General features: G+C 39.0%; 1 protein-coding gene across 13 annotated transcripts in view; it reads left to right on the forward strand.

Moving 5' to 3' along the window:
* The window catches only part of N4BP2 (NEDD4 binding protein 2), a 106,023-nt gene that overhangs the window by 66,992 nt on the left and 17,882 nt on the right, over positions 1-21,149 (forward strand). For all 13 annotated transcript variants that reach the window (XM_054553828.2, XM_054553829.2, XM_054553836.2 and 10 more), the window contains 6 exons: positions 259-304; positions 2,196-2,392; positions 7,927-8,045; positions 12,494-12,632; positions 16,580-16,768; positions 18,538-18,706. In XM_054553828.2, the coding sequence (XP_054409803.1) occupies positions 259-304; positions 2,196-2,392; positions 7,927-8,045; positions 12,494-12,632; positions 16,580-16,768; positions 18,538-18,706 (859 nt within the window). The remainder of the gene's footprint in view (positions 1-258; positions 305-2,195; positions 2,393-7,926; positions 8,046-12,493; positions 12,633-16,579; positions 16,769-18,537; positions 18,707-21,149) is intronic.

Consider the following 21,149-nt stretch of genomic DNA (forward strand, 5'->3'; position numbering starts at 1 on the left):
TTCAGACCGTTCTTCATAACAAGAAATTTTTTTAAAAAATGCAGTATTTTTACCATTCTAGAAGTGGAAAAAATATGTAGCTGTAGTCATACTACATAATTTTTATTATCTAACTTTATTGTTTTACTTAGATTGAGTAAGAATGGTTTACAGTTATACAAGGAGAAATGATTTCTAGAGAAAAATAATATAACCTTGTATCCTTGTTTACTAATGCACTCCCTGTTTGCCAATCTCTTGCCTGGCTTTTGTGTTTAGGAGCGACAAAGACAAGAAGAGGTGTCTTGTGGCAGGTTTATGCAAGGTAAAGCACGTGTTTTTATTTCTAATGTCTTAATGTTGAAATTTGGTGTGTGTTTGAATTTTAACTCATTCTAAATTACTTCCACAAAATACGGTACCCACAAATTTTGATTTGCAAATAAAAGTTTTATTTATTTATTTAGAGACGGAGTCTTGCTCTGTCGCCCAGGCTAGAGTGCAGTGGTGCCATTTTGTCTTACTGCAACCTCTGCCTCCTGGGTTCAAGCAATTCTCCTGCCTCAGCCTTCCAAGTAGCTGGGACTACAGGTGCGCGCCACCACAGCTGGCTAATTTTTGTATTTTTAGTAGAGATGGGGTTTCACCATATTGGTCAGGCTGGTCTTGAACTCCTGACCTCAGGTGATCCGCCCACCTCGGTCTCCCAAAGTGCTGGGGTTACAGGCATGAGCCACCACGCCCAGCCAGTTCTTTAAAAATATTTAGTATTTTATTGATATGAAATACAATAAAACTTAAAGGGGAAAAAAGCCCCTATAATATATATTGAACTTTCATGAGTGCTGTGGAACACCTAGGGTATGCTCTCAAAACATTTCCTGTTGAGGTTTTGCTCTGCATGAAAGAAAACTTTTGGTTTGAGAGCAATAGAGTGTTCATGTGTTTGATGAAGAACATCATTGAAATATTACTTGGTTATTCAAAGTTTTTATTGATGTCAGTATTGTTAGACCACAAAACCCAACCTGCTTTTTGGTACATCCTGCCAACTTGAAAATATTTGATTCCAGATGACTTCTCTTAGATAGTGTTGTCTTCAGTGACTGTTGCAGGGTGGCAGACCTGTTATTAAGCATCCTCCTTTTGTGCCTGAGTTCCTCCACAGGCCTCTGTTGTCCACTGCACACTGGGACCAAGGCAAGGAGTTCCACCTTGAAGATTCTTAGGATCCACACCTGTGCTCATGTCATAGCCTCAAGAGCTACAGCTGATGTAGGGATAGAGGTGCCGAAAGGATGGTGTGCAAATGCCAGTATCTATTGTTTCTTCACTCTCTAGGACAGCAGAGGAATGTATCAGAATGTGTTGATACTCCTCTGAGAAGTTGAAATGTTACACATTAAATTCTGTTGTTGTGAACTTCGTAGAATGTTCAGTTCCTTATTTTGAATATCATTTGCCTACTCTTTATTGTGTGCCTTCACTGAGTTACAGGTTTGCCAAAGTAATCGATATTCTTGGTCCTTAGAATGGGTGGCCAGAGCTGACTGTAGCTGTTATGGTTGCTCACTTCCAGCTGGCTATAACTTCCTCTGTTTACCAGTGTCCTGTATACATGTCACTATATTTTGGGTTGATATGATATGAAAAAGAGTGGGAAGCATTGAGTCAGTTTAAAATTATACACAGACTGGCTGGGTGCGGTGGCTCACGCCTGTAATCCCAGCACTTTGGGAGGCCGAGGAGGGCGGATCACCTGAGGTCAGGAGTTCAAGACCAGCCTGGCCAACATGGTGAAACCCCGTCTCTACTAAAAATACAAAAATTAGCCGGGCATGGTGGCGGGCGCCTGTAATCCCAGCTACTTGGGAGGCTGAGGCAGGAGAATCGCTTGAACCTGGGAGGCAGAGGTTGCAGTGAGCCAAGATTGCGCCATTGCACTCCAGCCTGGGCGATAGAGCAAGACTCCGTCTCAAAAAAAAAAAAAAAATTATACACAGATCATTACTCTTTTAAAATATTGCTACATTAACACATACTATTTCTTGCAATGACGCGAAGATGTATTTTACAATTTCAGAGTTGTGTTATATTTACAAACTGAAAATTAAAAAACTGTTCCCTTGGTCTCTGAGGTAAATGTAACAGAGTGAATAATGTTTAATTTATACATTTATTGTTGAGAGTATGACAGTATTTATACTACTTTGTAGATCCTTCCTTGGTTGGACATACTGGGCTTGATAATTCCGAACAAAAATCATCTCAGAGAACAGGCAAAAAATTACTGAAGACTTTAACAGCATCTGAAATGCTACCTTTATTGGATCATTGGAATACTCAAACTAAAAAAGTATCACTCAGAGAAATAATGTCAGAAGAAATTGCCTTACAGGAAAAACATAATTTGGTATGAATTAATATAAATATTAAGCTACTGTCTCTGATTCTGGTTTATTGTGTATGTTTACTTTGTGATTTTTTTCAAAGTATTTTCTAGTCTAGAATCCATATTTAACCTGATGGAATTTAATGTTAAAATTGAAAACTATTTTAAGTATAATTTGAAGCTGGAGGTTTTTGCTTCAGGGAAATTAGTTAATACTCAACTATAAGCCATCCATGTTAAGTTTGTGTTGTTTTAGATTTAACTTTATAGGTGATTGAGCTGCATCTTTCTTTTTCTTTACCTTTTTTTTTTTTTTGATACATGGTCTTGGCTCTGTTGCCTACACTAGACTACAGTGGTGTGATCACAGCTCATGGAAGACTTGACCTCTAGGGCTCAAGCAATCCTCCTACCTCAGCCTCCTGAGTAACAGGGACTACCATGCCTGGGTATTTTTTTTTTTTTTTTTTTTTTTTTTTTGAGATGGAGTCTCGCTCTGTTGCCCAGGCTGGAGTGCAGTGGTGTAATCTTGGCTCACTGCAACCTCCATCTTTCGGGTTCAAGTGATTCTCCTGCCTCAGCCTCCCAAGAATCAGGGACTACAGATGTGTGCCACCATTCCTGGCTAATTTTTAGTAATTTTAGTAGAGATGGGGTTTCACCATGTTGGCCAGGCTGGTCTCGAACTCCTGACCTCAAGTGATCCACCTGCCTCAGCCTCCTAAAGTACTGGGATTACATGCATGAGCCACCATGCCCGCGAATTTTTGAATTTATTATAGAGACAATTTTGCCATGTTGCCCAGCCTGGTCTTGAGTTCTGGGGTCAGTGATTCACCTGCCTTGCCCTCCCAAAGTGCTGGAATTAAAGGCATGAGCCACTGTGCCTGACCAGCTGCATCTTCTTCTTCTTTTTTTTTTTTTTAATTTTATTTGTTTGAAACAGGGTCTTGCTCTGTTGCCCAGGCTGGAGTGCAATGGTACAATGGTACAATAAGGCTCACTGCAGCCTCAACTCAACCTCCTGGGTTTAAGTGAGCCTCCTGTCTTAGCCTCTCAAGTAGGTGGAACCACAGGCACGTGCCACCATGCCTGGCTACTTTTATTTTTGTAGAGAGGGGGTCTTGCCATGTTGCCCAAGCTGGTCTTGCACTCCTGGGCTCAAGTGATCCTCCTGCCTCAGCTTCCCAAAGTGCTGGGATTACTAACACGAACCACCACGCTCAGCCAGCTGCATCTTTTTCAGCTTTTAATATTTACCTCTATTTTTTTATTTCTATAAAAAACAGGAAAGAAATCTTATTTAAAGATAATTATATATATTAGTAATAAGAAATGTCTGTCTTACTATTAAAGATGTCTATCTTTGAGAAAATTTTTTTTTTTTTTGAGACGGAGTCTCGCTGTGTCACCCAGGCTGGAGTGCAGTGGTGCGATCTTGGCTCACTGCAAGCTCTGCCTCCCGGGTTCATGCCATTCTCCTGCCTCAGCCTCCTGAGTAGCTGGAACTACAGGTGCCTGCCACCACGCCCAGCTAATTTTTTGTATTTTTTAGTAGAGACCGAGTTTCACCGTGTTAGCCAGGATGGTCTCGATCTCCTGACCTTGTGATCCACCCGCCTCGGCCTCCCAGAGTGCTGGGATTACAGGTGTGAGCCACCATGCCTGGCCAAAACAAAATTTTTTAGAGAAAAATTTTAGAAACGTATGAGTTTGAATAAAAAAATTACTCTTCCTTTTCAAATAGAACCTTCACTTTACTTTGAATTTTATTTTTGGTCTTTATTTCAAAATATCTAAATATATGAAGCCATACGTGCAGTAGATTTCGTTTGGATTTCATCTTACTCTTTTCTGGAATTCTGAAAATTAGTATTAAAGAATTCCAGGTCAAAAGGGAAAACATCTTAGAGGTTATTTAGTCTAATTCTCAAGGGAAAAAAATAATTCTTAGATGGTATTCTTAAAACATTTTAACACTTTCTTATTCGTTTGACTGCACAAAGGAGCACCTTTATATTTGGCTGTAATACATCCAGTTAAGGCATGGGGATTCCTATTCCTTCATATTTATTTTTTAAATTTATCTTGGTTAACTAAATTAGAAATATACTGCCATTCCCATCTTTGTATCCTAACGCAATCCAAGGAATAACCTCTTTAGTAGATCTTAAAATTTTAGTGTCCTGTCAAATAGCCTCTTCAATTAATATATGTAATATATGTATTAATTTGAGGCAATGAATTTTCTTTTTTCTTTCTGTTTTTTTTTTTGTTTGTTTTTTTTTTTTTTGAGTCTCGTTCTGTCACCCAGGCTGGAGTGCAGTGGTGCGTTCTTGGCACACTACAACCTCCACCTCCTGGGTTCGAGTGATTCTCCTACCTCAGCTTCCCAAGTAGCTGGGATTACAGGCATGTGCCACCATACCCAGCTAATTTTTGTAATTTTAGTAGAGATGGGGTTTCACCATGTTGGCCAGGCTGGTCTTGAACTCCTGACCTCAAGTGATTCGGCCTCCCAGAGTGTTGGGATTACAGGCATGAGCCACAGCGCCCAGCCAGCAATGGATTTTCTTAAAATAAATAAATAAATAAATAAAATAAGGAAAGCCTAACACTTAGGCTTAAATAGTGTGATACTTTCTATTGAAATGCCATTTTCCACTATTAAAACTTGTCTTTACAATTCTACCCTCCCTTTAATATCTTGATGTAATAGGTGAACAAATGAGCATCTTTTGACTTCACAACTTACTCCTTTTTTTTGCTATCAGTGATTTTTGCTTGTTTTTCTTTTTGTTTTTTTTTTTGAGACACAGTCTGGCTTTGTTACAGGCTGGAGTGCGGTGGCACCATCTCAGCTCACTGCAACTTTGCCTTTTGGGCTCAAGCCATCCTCCCACCTCAGCCTCCCAAGTAGCTGGGACTACAGGTGCGAGTCATGATGCCCTGCTAGTTTTTGTTTTGTTTTGTTTTGTTTTGTTTGAGACAGAGTCTCGCTGTGTTGCCCAGGCTGGAGTGCAGTGGCACAGTCTTGGCTCACCGCAACCTCCACTTCCCAGGTTCAAGCGATTCTCCTGCCTCAGCCTCCCAAGTAGCAGGAATTACAGGTGTCTGCCACCACGCCTGGCTAATTTTTGTATTTTTAGAAGAGATAGGGTTTCACCATGTTGGCCAGGCTGTTCTCAAACTCCTGAGCTCAAGCAATTCACCTGCCTCGGCCTCCCAAAGTGCTGGGATTATAGGTATGAGCTACCACACCTGGCCTTTGCTTGTTTTTCTATAGATTGGGTAATATAATAGAAGCTGGTTGGCTTTGTCCCAAGGATACCCACCTTTACCTTTACATGCAGCCTCGGAAAGATAATTTTTTTCTTTCTTTTTTTTCTCGAATAGAGATGAGGTCTTGCAATGTTGCCCAGGCTGGTCTCGAACTCCTGGCTTCAAGCAGTTCTTCTACCTTGGCCTCTGAAAGTGCTGGGATTGTAAGTGTAAATGACACTGCACTCAGCCAGATAATTGCCTAATGCTGTCCTCACTCTTTGTCCCCAAAGGAGAAATATACTTTGTATATATTTTTTAAAGCAAAAATGTAACTTGAGACATAATATATGAATAGAATAATTAATTTTAAGATGATTAAGGTTACAAGGTTTTAGTTCATTGATGAAACCTCAGAATTTATAGTTTAGAAACTATGACCCGATAGATTGGTAGAAAATCTGATTATTGAATTTTTTAGTAAGTTTAGATTACATGCATATCTTAAGTAAAATGTGAAATATTTTAATTAATTTTTTTTTTGAGACTGGGTTTCACTCTGTTGCCCATATTGGAATGTGCAGTGGCGCAGTCTCCTGGGCTCAAGCAATTCTGTCACCTCAGCCCCTCAAGTAGCTGGGACCAGAAGCACACATCACCACGCCTGGCTAAAAATAAAATATATTTTTAGTATAGATGGGGTTTTGCCATGTTGCCCAGGCTGGTCTCGAACTCCTGGGCTCAAGCAATCTGCCCACCTTGGCCTTCCAAAGTGCTAGGATTATAGACATGAGCCACTGCACCCAGCCAGAAATATTTTAAATTCTTCAGGTAGCTTGTTTCCATCACTCCTGTTGTATGTTCAGCTTTATCACTCCTTTTTAGTCATATTGTCACCTCTTGTGGTTCCTCTTTTATTGCTGTTTGGTGTTATAAATGGCCTAAGTATGGTTAAGCTTTAAAATAAATAACAATTCTAGCATTTTCCCAGATTATTTTGTTTATTTATTTTTGATACAGGGTATCACTCTGTTGTCCAGCCTGGAGTGCAGTGACTTGATCTGAGCTCACTCTAGCCTTGACCTCCTGGGCTCAAGCCATCCTCCCACCCCAGCAGGGACTCTTGCCATCACACCTGGCCAGTTTTTAAAAAACAATTTTATGTAGAGATAGGGTCTTGCTATGTTGCCAGGTTGGTCTTGATCTCCTGGGTTCAAGGAATCCTCCTACCTCAGCTATTGTAATTTTTAAATTTAGGAATTTTCAGTCATTTTATTGCCTTTGAAATTGTATAGGAAGTTATTTTTCAGACATCAGCATTTTTGTAGCAAACAAAATTATTTTGTTGCATCACAATGTTGACAAATTGCCACTTTAAGAATATTTATTATCATCTTTGGTTAGAATTAAAATAGCATGTTTTTAGGAAAGTTCTTTTGGTCTGACAGTTTAGAGCAGATCCAAATATGAAATGTGAGTAATAATATAATTCTTATACAGTTATTTTGGAGTAAATATATTTGTGAAAAACTGAAAAAACAATTGTGAATTCCAAGATTTCTGTCAATCTGAATTTGCAGCTTGTTTGTACACTAGTTTCTGCCCATTGAGGAGAATATGTTTTGAGGACGATGTTCGCAGCATCACACAGTGTCACTTTTATGAGGACCCATGGGGAAATTTCTCTCAGGTCTCAGTACCAGAAAAAGCTGTACTTTTCCTGAGCAACTGGTTTGTTTTTATTTTATGGACACTGAGAATCTTTGTTTTCCCCTTTGCTTTGGGCACTAAGAGTCTCAGAACTAAATTTGTGGCCTACTTTTAGCAATTGTACAGGATTTTGTGGCATGCATTTATATACTAATACTGCTAGCCTTATCTTATATTTTATCTTTATTTTCTCAGACTTCATTTATTTATATCCTGTTTATGTGTGTGTATGTATATATATGCCTCTATATCTTCATCCTTTTAATGATTCAATGTGTTGGATATGCATGTGTGACAGTATGTGTATATATATTTACATACAGATGCCCACACATACATGTATACATGTGATTGTGTGTGTGTGTGTATATTTATGAGCAACTTCAAATACTTTGCAAAAAATGGGATATAAATAAATAGTGCAAGAGTACTCATATTACTAATTTCAGCCTTTAATCAGTAAAGAAAGTCTGTGATTGCTTTTAAATCATCAGTAGTTTTGCAACAAGTTAACCATGCCTTTGGTCAGTGTTTCTAGTATTATACATTTCATCTTGAACATGATTTTTGTGTTTTTGTTTTAGAAAAGGGAGACCCTTATGTTTGAAAAAGATTGTGCTACTAAACTAAAGGAGAAGCAGCTCTTTAAGATATTTCCAGCCATTAACCAAAATTTTCTGGTGGACATTTTCAAGGACCACAAGTGAGTGCTAGAAGGATTGTCTGTAGTTTCTACTCTGATGTCACTGAAAGCATATGCCATGTTTATTTTTCTGATAACAAAAATAATGTTAAGTCTACAGTAGTCTCTCCTAATCTGTGGGTATTATTCCAAGACCCACAGTGAATGCATGAGACCATGAATATAACTAAACCCTATATATACCCTCTATATACTATGTTTTTTTCCTGTAAATAAGAATTGATTTACAAATTAGGCACAGTAAAAAATTAACAACTATAACTAACAATAAAATAGAACCATTATAACAATATATTGTAATATAAGTTATGTAAACATGGTCTCTCTCTCTGTGTCTCAAAATACAGTTGTCCTTCAGTATCTGGGAGATTGGTTGCAGGACAGAAAATCTTTACCATTATTGTTTCTGAGTTTTATGTTTTATTTAGGGAGTCTGTTATGTCCTAATATTATAAAAGTTTTTCTTTATTATTTTAAATGTCTACCTTTTTATGTATGTGGTATGAGGTAGAGATTTATAAATGAGCTAGAGATTTAACTTGTCTTTCCAAATGACTAACCAAATGAATGGATCATCTTTGCCCACTTATATAAAACATAACCAGTAATACTACATTCCCAAATATATATTTTGAGGACTTTAATTCCATTGAGCTATTTGTTAGATCCTGAGTTGCCACCATGTTGTTTTAATTATTGTAGTGTTATGTTAGTTATATCAGGAATGCTCTGGTTTGAAAAATACATACTTTTGATCATGTATCTTTCTTAAATTCTTCACAAGAGCTTGTTTTAAATAGGTACTTTTTGAGAATCTTTTGAGAATCTAATATAGATTTTGATCTTTAGTTTATTAATATATTTCATATCAATCACAATAATGGATTTCTGGAATAAAACCTACTTTACTTTCAGATTTTTTTTTTCCTTTAATGCAGGTAGGAATTGATTGACTAATTCATTGGGATTTTTACAATAGTAGTGAAATGGTGATGGTCTGTGATTTTTTTTCTGTTCCTGGGCTATTTTTGTCAGATTTTGGTTTCAGTGTTTTATTTGGTGTCAGGCTTAATAAAACAAACTGGCAGCCCGCCATTTTTCCCTCTGCTATGGAAAGTTTAAAGAACTTAGTACTTTGAGGGTTCTGGGCTTGTACCTTCTCAGAGAGAGAATCTTGGTTTATTGGTCAAAGTCTATTTTATGCTGTCTTATCATTTATTTTTACTGATATCTTTCTCTTAAAATTTTTAGTGTATTTTCAACTCTGGTTAGTTTATTTCCTTTCAGTCTTTAATAACATACATTTAAGGTATGAATTTTTCTCTATATGTTTTGATTTTGATACATATTTTAATTTTCATTATTTTCTAAATCTCAAATTTTAGTTTGATTTTCTATTTACCCTGGAATTTCTTTCTCTTTTTTTTTGAAACAGAGTCTCACTTTGTCTCCCAGGCTGGAGTGCAGTGGTACCATCGCGGCTCACTGCAGCCTCCGCCTCCCGGGTTCAAGTGATTCTCCTGCCTCAGCCTCCTGAGTAGCAGGGATTACAGGTGCACACCACTACGCCTGGCTAATTTTTGTATTTTTAGTAGAGACAAGGTTTCACCATGTTGGCCAGGCTGGTCTCGAACTCCTGACCTCAGCTGATCCACCCACCTTGGCCTCCCAAAGTGCTGGGATTACAGGCGTGAGCCACCTTGCCTGGCCAATTTTTAAGGCATATAAAAACATGAGTGAATTTTATGTTTAGACTTGGCCCCCATTCCCAAGATACCTCATTATGTATATACAGATATTCCAAAATTTGGAAAGATCTGAAATCTCAGCCACTTCTGATTCCAAGTGTTTCAGATGAGGAGTAGTCAACATATACTTTTTTTTGTGTGTGTGTGTTTGTGTGAGACAGGATCTTGCTGTTGCTCAGGCTGGAGTGCAGTGGCATGATCTTGGCTCATTGCAGCCTTGACCTCCTGAGCTCAAGTGATCCTCCCACCTCTGCCTCCCAAGTAGCTGGGACTATAGACATGTGCCACCACGCCTGGCTAGTTTTTGTATATTTTTTGTAGAGATGGAGTTTCACCATGTTGCCCAGGCTGGTCTTGAACTCCTGAGCTCAAGGGATTCTCCCTCTCTTGGCCTCCCAAAGTTCTGGGATTACAGGTGTGAACCACCGTGCCCAGCCCAGTCTATACTTAAGAATATTTGTTCTCTGCTGAGTGTGCTGAGTTCTAAATATGTCACCTAAATCAAATCTTTAAAGGTAGTATTCCAATCCCTAATTTTCTTATTTATTTTTGCTACCTAACTTGCTATTTTCTGAGAGTTTTGTGTTAAAATCTCCCAGATGCCAGAGGGTGATGCTAGCATATGGCCACTCCTGTTCTATGAGTACCTAGGGCAAGAGGCCTGAGGTGAAATAGCTCAGAGTTGTGCTTCCCCAGGCAAAGGAGGGGGCTGGGTATGTCCTTTCTGGGGATGGCCAGTGATTGGTCAGCCAGGCCCCTCATGTTAGGTGGCTGATTGCCTCCATTTGTCTGCCAACGGTTGGCTGATTCTCTCAGCTAGCAGTAGGTTCAGCTTCATCCTGGTAAGAAGGGTAGGTGGGCTCAGTTACTACAGTATGTGCTTGAGGTGTAATCTTCTAGGGCTGTTTGCCTCAAACAACATCAGGGCTGGAGACTGACTTCCAGCAGGTGGGTGATTTTAAGGCCTAGAAAGGATGTGGATAATTGTTGGTAGCATCCAGCCCCTGATACTGATATCCTTTTTGTTGAGCATATCTGAGGCAGCAAGATGAGAGGGGAAGTGGAACTGGTAGTTGCACATGGCTTCCCTTCAAGGGTTGTCTTTAATAAATTGAAGAATAGCAAAATACCACATTATTTTGGATAAATAGTTTACCAAATTTCTTTCCCTCTTTCTTTCTCTCTCTCTCTCTCTCTCTCTCTCTCTCTCTCTCTCTTTCTTTCTTTCACAGAGTTTTGCTCTTGTTGTTCAGGCTGGAGTGCAGTGGCACCATCTCGGCTCACCGCAACCTCTGCCTCCTGGGTTCAGGCAATTCTGCCTCAGCCTCCCAAGTAGTTAGGATTACAGGCACCCGCCACCATGCCCGGCTAATTTATTTTTGTATTTTTAGTAGAGACAGGGTTTCACCATGTTGGCCAGGCTGATCTTGAACTCCTGACCTCAGGTGATCCACCTGCCTCGGCCTCCCAAAGTGTTGGGATTACAGGCTTGAGCCACCGTGCCTGGCCTAGTTAACCACATTTCAAAAAATATTCGTATATGGTCAGTTCCTCAGTATCTGGTCAATGGAAGAGGTGAGAGACATAAATAGTGTGAAATACTGAGCAGCATATAATCTTTTTGAATGATTTTCTTTAGATATTGGAACGTGAGTGTATCAGACATTTGTTGATTTGCAGAATTTCATTCTACAGATAATATAGTATCAACCTCAAGATATGACTGAGTAATGCAGGGATGAGAGGTAGGGTAGTGCTTAACTTTTTCTTTTCTGTATCCCCGCTTAGAATTTGACTAAAATCCCATGGTAAAAGTAAACGTAGAATTTGACACAGTAAAAATGTCAGCTTAAAGGTCTATTGTCTGTGTTTGATGTTTGAAGGAAATGAAGTATAAATCCAACAGAGGATTTAAGAAGAATAGGTGATAAAATGAAAGAAAGATTTGTTGTGGCTAATCTGCCTGGAATAAAGGATTAGAAATTGAATTATCTATCTATCTATCTATCTATCTATCTATCTATCTATCTGTCTATCTATCTATCAATCTATCTATCTAATCTGTCTATCATCTATCTATCTAATCTATCTATCTATCTATCTAATCTATCTATCATCTATCTATCTAATCTCTATCTATCTATCCATCATCTTTTTTTTGAGACAAAGTCTTGCTCTGTCGCCCAGGCTGGAGTGCAGTAGCACTATCTCAGCCCACTGCAACCTCTGCCTTCCGGGTTCAAGCGATTCTCATGCCTCTCAGCCTCCCGAGTAGCTGGGATTACAGGCGTGTGTCACCACACCCAGCTAATGTTTGGATTTTTTGTAGAGACGGGGTTTCACCATGTTGGCTAGGCTAGTCTCTTAACTCTTGACCTCAAGTGATCCACCCACCTCGGCCCCCCGAAGTGCTGGGATTACAGGCATGAGCTACTGTGCCTGGCTGAATTACCAATATACTATCTTTTGGCATTCATTTTTTGAAAATTAGCTTTTGAGAACCTATTATTTGATAGTTTCCTTCTGATTATTCTTGATTTTTTTTAGATATACCATGAGCATTTAATTTCAAGGTTGAAAACTTAAAAGTAAGCCAGTTTTTCATATTCGTGTAAGATATTTGAAGATTGCTTGTGTTAATGTCTCCACACAACTTATTTTCATTTATTGACATTATGTTTCTACTTAAATTTTCTACAGCTATTCATTAGAACACACAGTACAATTTCTTAACTGTGTTCTTGAAGGGGACCCTGTAAAAACAGTTGTAGCCCAAGAGTTTGTTCACCAAAATGAGAATGTCACATCTCATACTGGCCAGAAGGCTAAAGAGAAAAAGGTACGGAGTTACTAATTTTTTTTTCTACAAGGGTAGATAATTGCACATAAAAATATAATTGGTTCATTGAGTATAATAATTTAATGATTATTTCTCACCATTTTGACTAGACTGGAAATTTAACCACCAATGGCATATTTGGCTTATAATATCTGTGCACTCAAAATAATGAATTTATAGCTGATTTTTTTCTTCGTGTGCATGATAAACAGACACTTGAATTTCTGCAACTTCTGTATACTCTGACACAGTAGAGTATGTGGTTTAATTGAATAGCAGTAATATGATGGGTCTTAAATATAAACATGTGGGCAGAAATATTTAGGCTTTTGGGAAAGTGCCAAATTTTTTCCCAAAGTGGCTCTACCATTTTATATTTCCACTAGAACTATATGAGGGTTACAATTTTTCCACATCTTCACGGACATATATTATTATTTAACACCTGTCTTTTTATTATAACCATTGTAGTGAGTGGAAAGTTGTTTTAAGAATACCGAGGATTTGTTTTAATCAGGTATGGTAAGACGTGCAGACATGGAAGTGTCGTGAAGGAAGTTTATCATACTCACAGAGTTCTGGAAACAGGAGGTATGGCTTGCTACCCAAGGCCACATGGGGAGCCAGCAGGATTGGTCAGGAGGCAGAAGGAGTAGGGGGGAAATGTGGGCAAAAGCCTGTATTTTGGTTTCTATGGGAAGGTGTGGGTAAGGCAGGGTAAGCAGGTTTAGGATTGGCTAGTTTAAATAATTTCAGCAGGCTCTGGGGCATAGGGACTTCCCCTGGTTGTCTGATACTCGGGGGCAGGTGGATAGTGCCCTGGAGTGGGAGAACTCCATTAAAGGAGGAAGTTGGAGGCATAGTTTCTGGATTGGTTGGTTTCCAAATGAAAGGCGTGCTCCCAGACAGGTGTTTGTTATCTCTAGGAATTAGCTAAACCTGAGGGGGTTGTGAGAGTGGATGGAATGAGGGGGCAGAGGGAGCAGCCTCTCTGGTGTCATGAAGGCTGCAAAAATGCCAGTGCCAGAATACAGAAAATAAAAGACATGGTTAATACAGAAGTGGTGTCTTATTGTGGTTTTGATTTGCATTTCCTTGATGACTATTGATGTTGAGCATCTTTTTATGTGCTATTGGTCATTTGTACATCTTTGGAAGAATGTTCATATCCTTTGCCTGTTTTTAAATTGGGTTATTTGTTTTTATTGTTGAGTTGTAAGTGTTCTTTATATATTCTAGATACAAGTCCCCAATCAGACATGTGATTTGCAGACATTCTGTCCTTTCCATAGGTTGCCTTTTCACTCTGTTGTTTCTGTTGTGACACTGAAGTCTTTTAAATTTGATGTAGTCTAGTTTGTCTACTTTTGCTATGTTGCCTGTGCTTCATTGCCAAATCCAATGTCATGAACTTTCCTCCTGTATTTTCTGTAGGAGTCTTATAGTTTCAGGCCTTTCATTTAGGTCTTTAATCCATTTTGAGTTAATTTTTGTATATGTTGTGAGATAGAAGTTTAAGTTGATTCTTTCGCATGTGGATATCCAGTTGTCTTGTACCATTTGTTGCAAAGACTATTCTTTCCCCATTGAATTTTCTTGGCACTCTTGTTGAAAATGAATTGGCCATAGTTGTAAGGATTTATTGCTGGACTCCTAATTCTCTTCCATTGATCTGTATGTCTATCCTATTGCCAGTACCACTTGTCTTGATTACTGTGGCTTTGTAGTAAGTTTTGAAATTGGGAAGTGTGAGTTTTCCAACTATGTTCTTTTTATTTATTTATTTATTTTAAGAGATTTTGGCTATTCTGGTGCCCTTGGATTTCCATGTGAATTTTAGGATTAGTTTGTGAATTTCTGCAAAGAAGCCAGCTAGAATTTTGATGCGGTTCGTGTTGAATATGTAGACCAATTTGAGGAGTATTGCCAATTAACAATATTAAGATTTTCAATTCATGAAATGGAGTATCTTTCAGTTTATTTAGGTCTTCTTTAATTTCCTTCAACAATGAGCTATAGTTTTCAGAGTATAAATTTTACACATCTTTTGTTAAGTTTATTTCTAAATACAGTATTTTATTCTTTTTCATGCTATTGTAAATGTAAATGGAATTATTTCTTTTGTTTGTTTTGTTTCTTTCTGGTCTGGAATTATGTCCTTTTTAAAAGTTTATTTTTTGATATTACTTTTAAATTGAAAAGAGACGAGGGTCTTGCTATGTTGCCCAGACTAGTTTCAACTCCTGGGCTCAAGCAATCCGCCCGCCTCAGCCTCCCAAAGTGCTAGGATTACAGGCTTGAGCCACCTCACCTGGCCTGGAATTATGCATTAATTTTATTTTTGGATTGTTTATTACAAATACATAGACATGCAGTTGGGTTTTTTTGTATTAATTTTGTATCAGCATTAGGCTTTTTTTTTTTTTTTTGAGACAGAGACTCACTCTGTCGCCCAGGCTGGAGTGCAGTGGCACGATCTCGGCTCACTGCAACCTGTGCCCTCTGAGTTCAAGCGATTCTCCTGCCTCAGCCTCCCGGGTAGCTGGGATTACAGGTGCCTGCCACCGCGCCCAGCTAATTTTTTGTATTTTTAGTAGAGACGGGGTTTCACCATCTTGGCCAGGCTGGTCTTGAACTCCTGACCTCGTGGTCCACCCACCTTGACTTCCCAAAGTGCTGGGATTACAGGCATGAGCCACCGCGCCAGGTGTAGCATTAGGCTTTTTTTTTTTTTTACATTTTTTTCTTCTTTTTTTTTTTTTTTGAGACAGGATTTCACTGTGTTGCTCAGGCTGGAGTGCAGTGGCAGGATCACAGCTCAAGTGATCCACCCATCTCCCCCTCCTGAGTAGCTGGGACTACAGGCATGAACCACCACACCTGGCTAATTTTTGTATTTTTTTAGAGATAGGGTTTTGGTTGCCTAGGCTGGTCTCGAACTTCTGGGCTCAAGTGATCCATCTCGGCCTCCCAAAGTGCTGGGATTACAGGCATGAGCCACCACGCCCAGCCTTATTATTTTATTTTATTTTACAGAATCTTATCATCCTGCAATTCTTATTAATAAGACCACTCGGGTAAATTATATGCTCCCTTTTTTCTTTGAATGTTTCATTGTCAGTTAGTTGGTATTTAGGACTTAGGTAATTTTGATTTTCATATGATCTGTTAGTGCTACCACTGATGCCTCTGCCCACCTAGAAAACATGCTGTCATGGATAGATAGATGCAGCATATTATAAAAATGCAGTGAGTGTACACAAGATGATTATGAGACCTTATGGGCCAAATTGGCAATAAAGTTACTTCTCCCTCCTGATAATATGCAAGGCACTGTGAGTCATTATGGTAATGGGGGTGATAAGAAGGTGTGCTTGCTCAAAGTGGGAGATGATTGGAAATGTCATCAGAAAGAGAGTTTTTGTGAGTTATGTAAACCTTGGCCAAAATGTAAACTTTAAATTATTCTGGAAATTATTTTTGCACTTATTCTCTTAAATTATCATCTGTAGTTTCAAAACCCAGACCACCAATGAACAGTCTTTTCAACTGCTCTGGTTCCTTTGGATCATGGCCCTCCTCTCCCTGGTGGTGGTGGTGACGGCTGGAGTTGGGCTGGGGGTGACCGGGTGGTGGTTTTACCTCCATTTTGAGACTGGACTCGCCTCTTCCAACTTGGAGTTCAATATCCCTAATTGTATTTTGATAATTTTAGAGAACTCTTCAACATCTCCTAAGAGTGGTTAAAGAAAGGGTAACCTTAGCGGCATAGAAAAGTTAATGATAGTCGATAAATGCCTGACTTACAAGGTAGACGCTGCGGAGTTTCCTGAGGAGAGAGATGAAAATATACCACAGCCCAGTTTTCATGTGCGTTTTGTGAAGGTGTAAGGCATGAGTTTTTTTTAACTTTCTGTGTGTGTTACTTATTGTTTAATATCTTATAGCCAAAGAAATTAAAAGAGACTGAAGAAACACCAAGCGAACTGTCTTTCCAGGACTTTGAGTACCCAGATTATGACGACTACAGAGCAGAGGCTTTCCTTCACCAACAGAAGAGGATGGAGTGCTACAGCAAGGCCAAAGAAGCTTATCGGATAGGGAAAAAAAATGTCGCCACCTTTTATGCCCAGCAGGTAAAGTGGAAAACTGATTATATATTTTTTGTCAGTTATAATAGCTAAATACTCTTGAAGCAGATAAGTCACCCATATTGTGACTAGATTAAGTTATTCTGGGGAATGTAGTAGTTATATAAGTGATACAAATAAGGTATCCTAAGGAATGTATGGTTCTGAGAATTTCATCTCCTGCTGTTTTGAGCATTTGAAATGCTCAGTTTCTGTGGTTGCTTTTGCATTTACTGCTTATGTGAATTACAGTTTATTTCGACAGTCCATATTTCTGGCAGCAGAATATTAATATTGGCCATCTCAGAGTGAGATTAAAGGGGGTTTGTGCCTTCTATCATGTTTGAATTTTTGGTAATATATCACTTTCATAGTAGAAAAATAACTAATTTTTTTAGGGAAGTAAAATTTCTACCTGGGCTCATTTAACATATTATAAGGAACTTGCTTTTTTTTTTTTTTTTTTTTTTTTAAAGATAAGGTCTTGCTCTGTTGCCCAGGCTGGAGTATAGTGGTGCAATCTCGGCTCACTGCAGCCTTGACCTCCCAGGCTCAGGTGATCCTCCCACGTCAGCTTCCCAAATAGCTGAGACTACAGGCACGCGCCAGCAGGCCCAGCTAATTTTTGTATGGGGTCTTACCATGTTGTCCAGGCTGGTTGTGAACTCCTGAGCTCAAGTAATCCTCGCATCTCAGCCTCCCAAAGTGCTGGGATTACAAGTGCAAGGTACTACTTCTGGCCAGGAATCTGCTTAACTTTTTATGTTTGTGTTTCCATATGGGTTACTTCTTTGTGATTGAGCAGAGAAGAGTATCAAACTGCTATAGGCCTGTGAGCCCTAACAGTAGTCCTTGGGGGATAGCTTCTGGGGTAGGTAACTACAAAATGTTGAAGGTGAACGCCAAGATGAGACCCAGCATTATTAAAGGATACACAAAGAATAAACCAGTGGTTCCTTCTTGAGATGGTGTATTAGAGTTCTCTAGAGAGACAGCCCAGTAGGATATATGAAAGACAATTTATTAGGGGGAATTGGCTCTCACAGTCACAGAGGTGGAGAAGTCCCATAATAGGCCAGCTGTAAGCTAGAGAACCAAAGAATTCGATAGCATAGCTTAAAGCCAGGAGTGTAGCGCAGTCGAAGTTCAAAGCCTCAGGACCAGGGATACTGACTGCAGACCCCAGTCCAGGGTCAAAGGCTCAAGAGCCACTGAGAGGCAGCTGGTGCAGGTCTCACAGTCTAAAAGCTGAAGAATGTGGAGTCTGAATTCCAAAGGCAGGAGGAGAACATCTGCCTGTTTGTCTTAGCCAGCCCCCGGCTGCCCACGTGGTTGGTGCCTGCCTGCATGGAGGGGAGGTCTTCTTTCTGTCCACTGACATGCAGGTCAGTCTTCTCTGGAAACACCCTCAACAGACACACACAGAAACAATGCTTCACCAGCCATCTAGGTATCCCTCAGTCCAGTCAAATTGATACCTAAAATTAACCATCACATGTGAGGATCGTATTTAGTTAAGTTTCCCACTTTTACGACTTTTGGTTCAGAAAATGTTAGAAAGAATGACTCAGTAGTTTAAGGACTACATTATTAATTCACTGAAATTTACCTAAATTTTGGTGCATTCTTATATATTAAACTCATTTCATTATTTAAGATTTTAGATTTATTATTCCCTTTTTTCCCCCTACCTTTTATTTGGGGCACTATTAACTTCCTCATCACCCAAGTAGCAAATAGCAAAACTGTCCCTTGGTGATATGTTTATGATTTAGGGTACTCTTCATGAGCAGAAGATGAAAGAAGCCAATCACCTTGCTGCCATAGAGATCTTTGAGAAAGTCAATGCTTCGCTGCTGCCACAGAATGTTTTAGACCTCCATGGGCTGCATGTGGATGAAGCTCTAGAACATTTGATGAGAGTTTTAGAGAAGAAGACTGAAGGTAGGACTGTGGTAATCACAAGTTTTCAATAGAATATATGTCTTTGCTTATATTGGTATAGCTTGCAAATTCAGGAGAGTCTGAATATGCAGGCTGAGAATATCTATGTAACATTTGTAAATGTTTGTGTTACTCATTCTTCAAGAGAACCTTCTTGGGAAAGAATCCTCATTGGTATGATAATTAACATTTTCTTCGTTTGTATTCCTGTGCTGTATTTATTAACGGGAGGGCATGGTGTAATCTGCGAATCCTCTCTGTGACTTATAAATGAGACCTTTCAGGAATATTACATATCTTTGTCCAATAGACGTTTATTAAACTTAATTGATATTTCTTGGATTTCAGTTTTTCAGTAGATGTTTGATAAAATACAGAAGTAAATAAGGTGATATGATTCTTCCACTCCAGTAGTTTTTTGTTGTTGTTTCTTTTTTTGAGACATAATCTTACTCTGTTGCCCGGGCTGGAGTGCAGTGGTGCCATCTCGGTTCACTGCAACCTCTGTCTCCTGGGTTCAAGCCATTCTCGTACCTCAGCCTCCCAAGTAGCTGGGATTACAGGCGGGTGTCACCAAGCCTAGCTAGTTTTTGTATTTTTAGTGGAGACAGGGTTTTACCATGTTGGCCAGGCTGGTCTTGAACTCCTGGCCTCAAGCGATCCACCAGCCTTGGCTTCCCAAAGTGAGCTACTGCACCTAGCCTGACCCCAGTAGTTTTTAAATGGAATTTTGGAAATCTTGCAGAAAATCTAGAAAACAGTAAAGATTAGAAAAGAGAAACTTTAAGAGCCATTTAGATACATTATTATTTAATCCAGAGAGAAGAAAACTCTTCAAGTATATAGAAGTGTTATGAGAAAATATTCTCTCTATAGAGGATGAATTAATAGTGTTTTACTCAATAAATATTTGGTTATCTTCTGTATTCTAGGCATCAAGGATAAGGTAGTGAAAAAGACACACAATCCTTTATTGGAGTTTATTGTCTGGTGGGGTATACCATCTAGTAGGGTAGATAACAGTGAACAAATAGTTACGTAAGTAATTAGTATTGTGATAAGAAAATACAAGTTGTGGCCGGGTGTAGTGGCTCATGCTGGTAATCCCAGCACTTCAGAGGCTGAGGTGGGCGGATCACCTGAGGTCTGGAGTTCGAGACCAGCTTGGCCAACATGGTGAAACCCCGTCTCTACTAAAAATACAAAAATTAGCCAGGATGGTGGCGTGCACCTGTAATCCCAGCCACTTGGGAGGCTGAGGCAGGGAGAATTACTTGAACCCTGGTGGCGGAGATTGCAGTGAGCCAAGATCACGCCACTGCCCTCCAGCCTGGGTGACAGAGCGAGACTCTTTCTCAAAAATAAATAAATAAATAAATAAAAGAAAACAAGAAAATACAAGTTGTATTTAGGATAAATTCTAAAATCCCTGCATAATATCTCTTGCTTACCTCTCCAGTCTCATCCTGTGTTTTTTTCTCCTTTTCTGTATATTTAACTACACTGTCAGTCTTGACCCCCATACTAGTTAGGCCCCCTGTTAATAACTTCTCACAGAACTCCTACCTCTCACAGTGTTTATAAAAAGCTTATTGTATAATTGGTTATTAAATATCTGTCTTTTTGGCCAAGAATTGAGCCAGTGATGATCATGCTTTTTCTTCAACACTCAAAAAGTTTTTGAATAAATGGCTAAATAATGGTAGGTATTACTCTTATTTTTTTTGACAAATAAGATTGTTTATATTGAAAGTATGCAATGTAATGATTTGATAAATGTACACATTGTAAAGTGATTACCACAATGAAGTACTTTAGCACATACATCACCTATTATTGTTACCATTTTGTGTGTGTGAGATGAGAACACCTATGACTTACGCTCATAGCAAATTTCAAGTATATGATATAGTGCTATTAAATATTATTACCATGCTACACATTAGCTCAGCAGAATGTATTCTTTTTAGAACTAAAAGCTTGTACCCTTTGACCAGCATTTCATTTCCTCCTCTCTATTCTGGCCCCTGGCAACTACCATTCTATTATGTTTCTATGTGTTTGGCTTTTTTAGGTTCCACATATAAGTGAGATCATACAGGATTTGTCTTTCTGTGTCTGGCTTATTTCACTTAGTATAATGCCCTCCAGCCACATCTGTATTGTTGCACATGGCAGGATTTTCCCCTTTAAAAAAATTTTTAATTAAATTTTTATTTTTATTTTCATTTAAAAGAAATAGGAGGTGTCAGTGAGTTGCCTAGATTGGTCTCGAACTCCTGGGCTCAAGTGATCCTCCCACCTTGGCCTTCCAAAGTGCTGAGATTGCAGATGTGAGCCACCACGCCTGGCCTGAGCCACTGTGCCTGGTCGCCTTTTTATTGTTGAGTAATATCTCATTGTGTCTATGTCAAATTTTTTTAAATCAATTTATCCATCGATG

This window comes from Pongo abelii, chromosome 3 (genome assembly GCF_028885655.2).
Source record: "Pongo abelii isolate AG06213 chromosome 3, NHGRI_mPonAbe1-v2.0_pri, whole genome shotgun sequence".
Taxonomy (NCBI): domain Eukaryota; kingdom Metazoa; phylum Chordata; class Mammalia; order Primates; family Hominidae; genus Pongo; species Pongo abelii.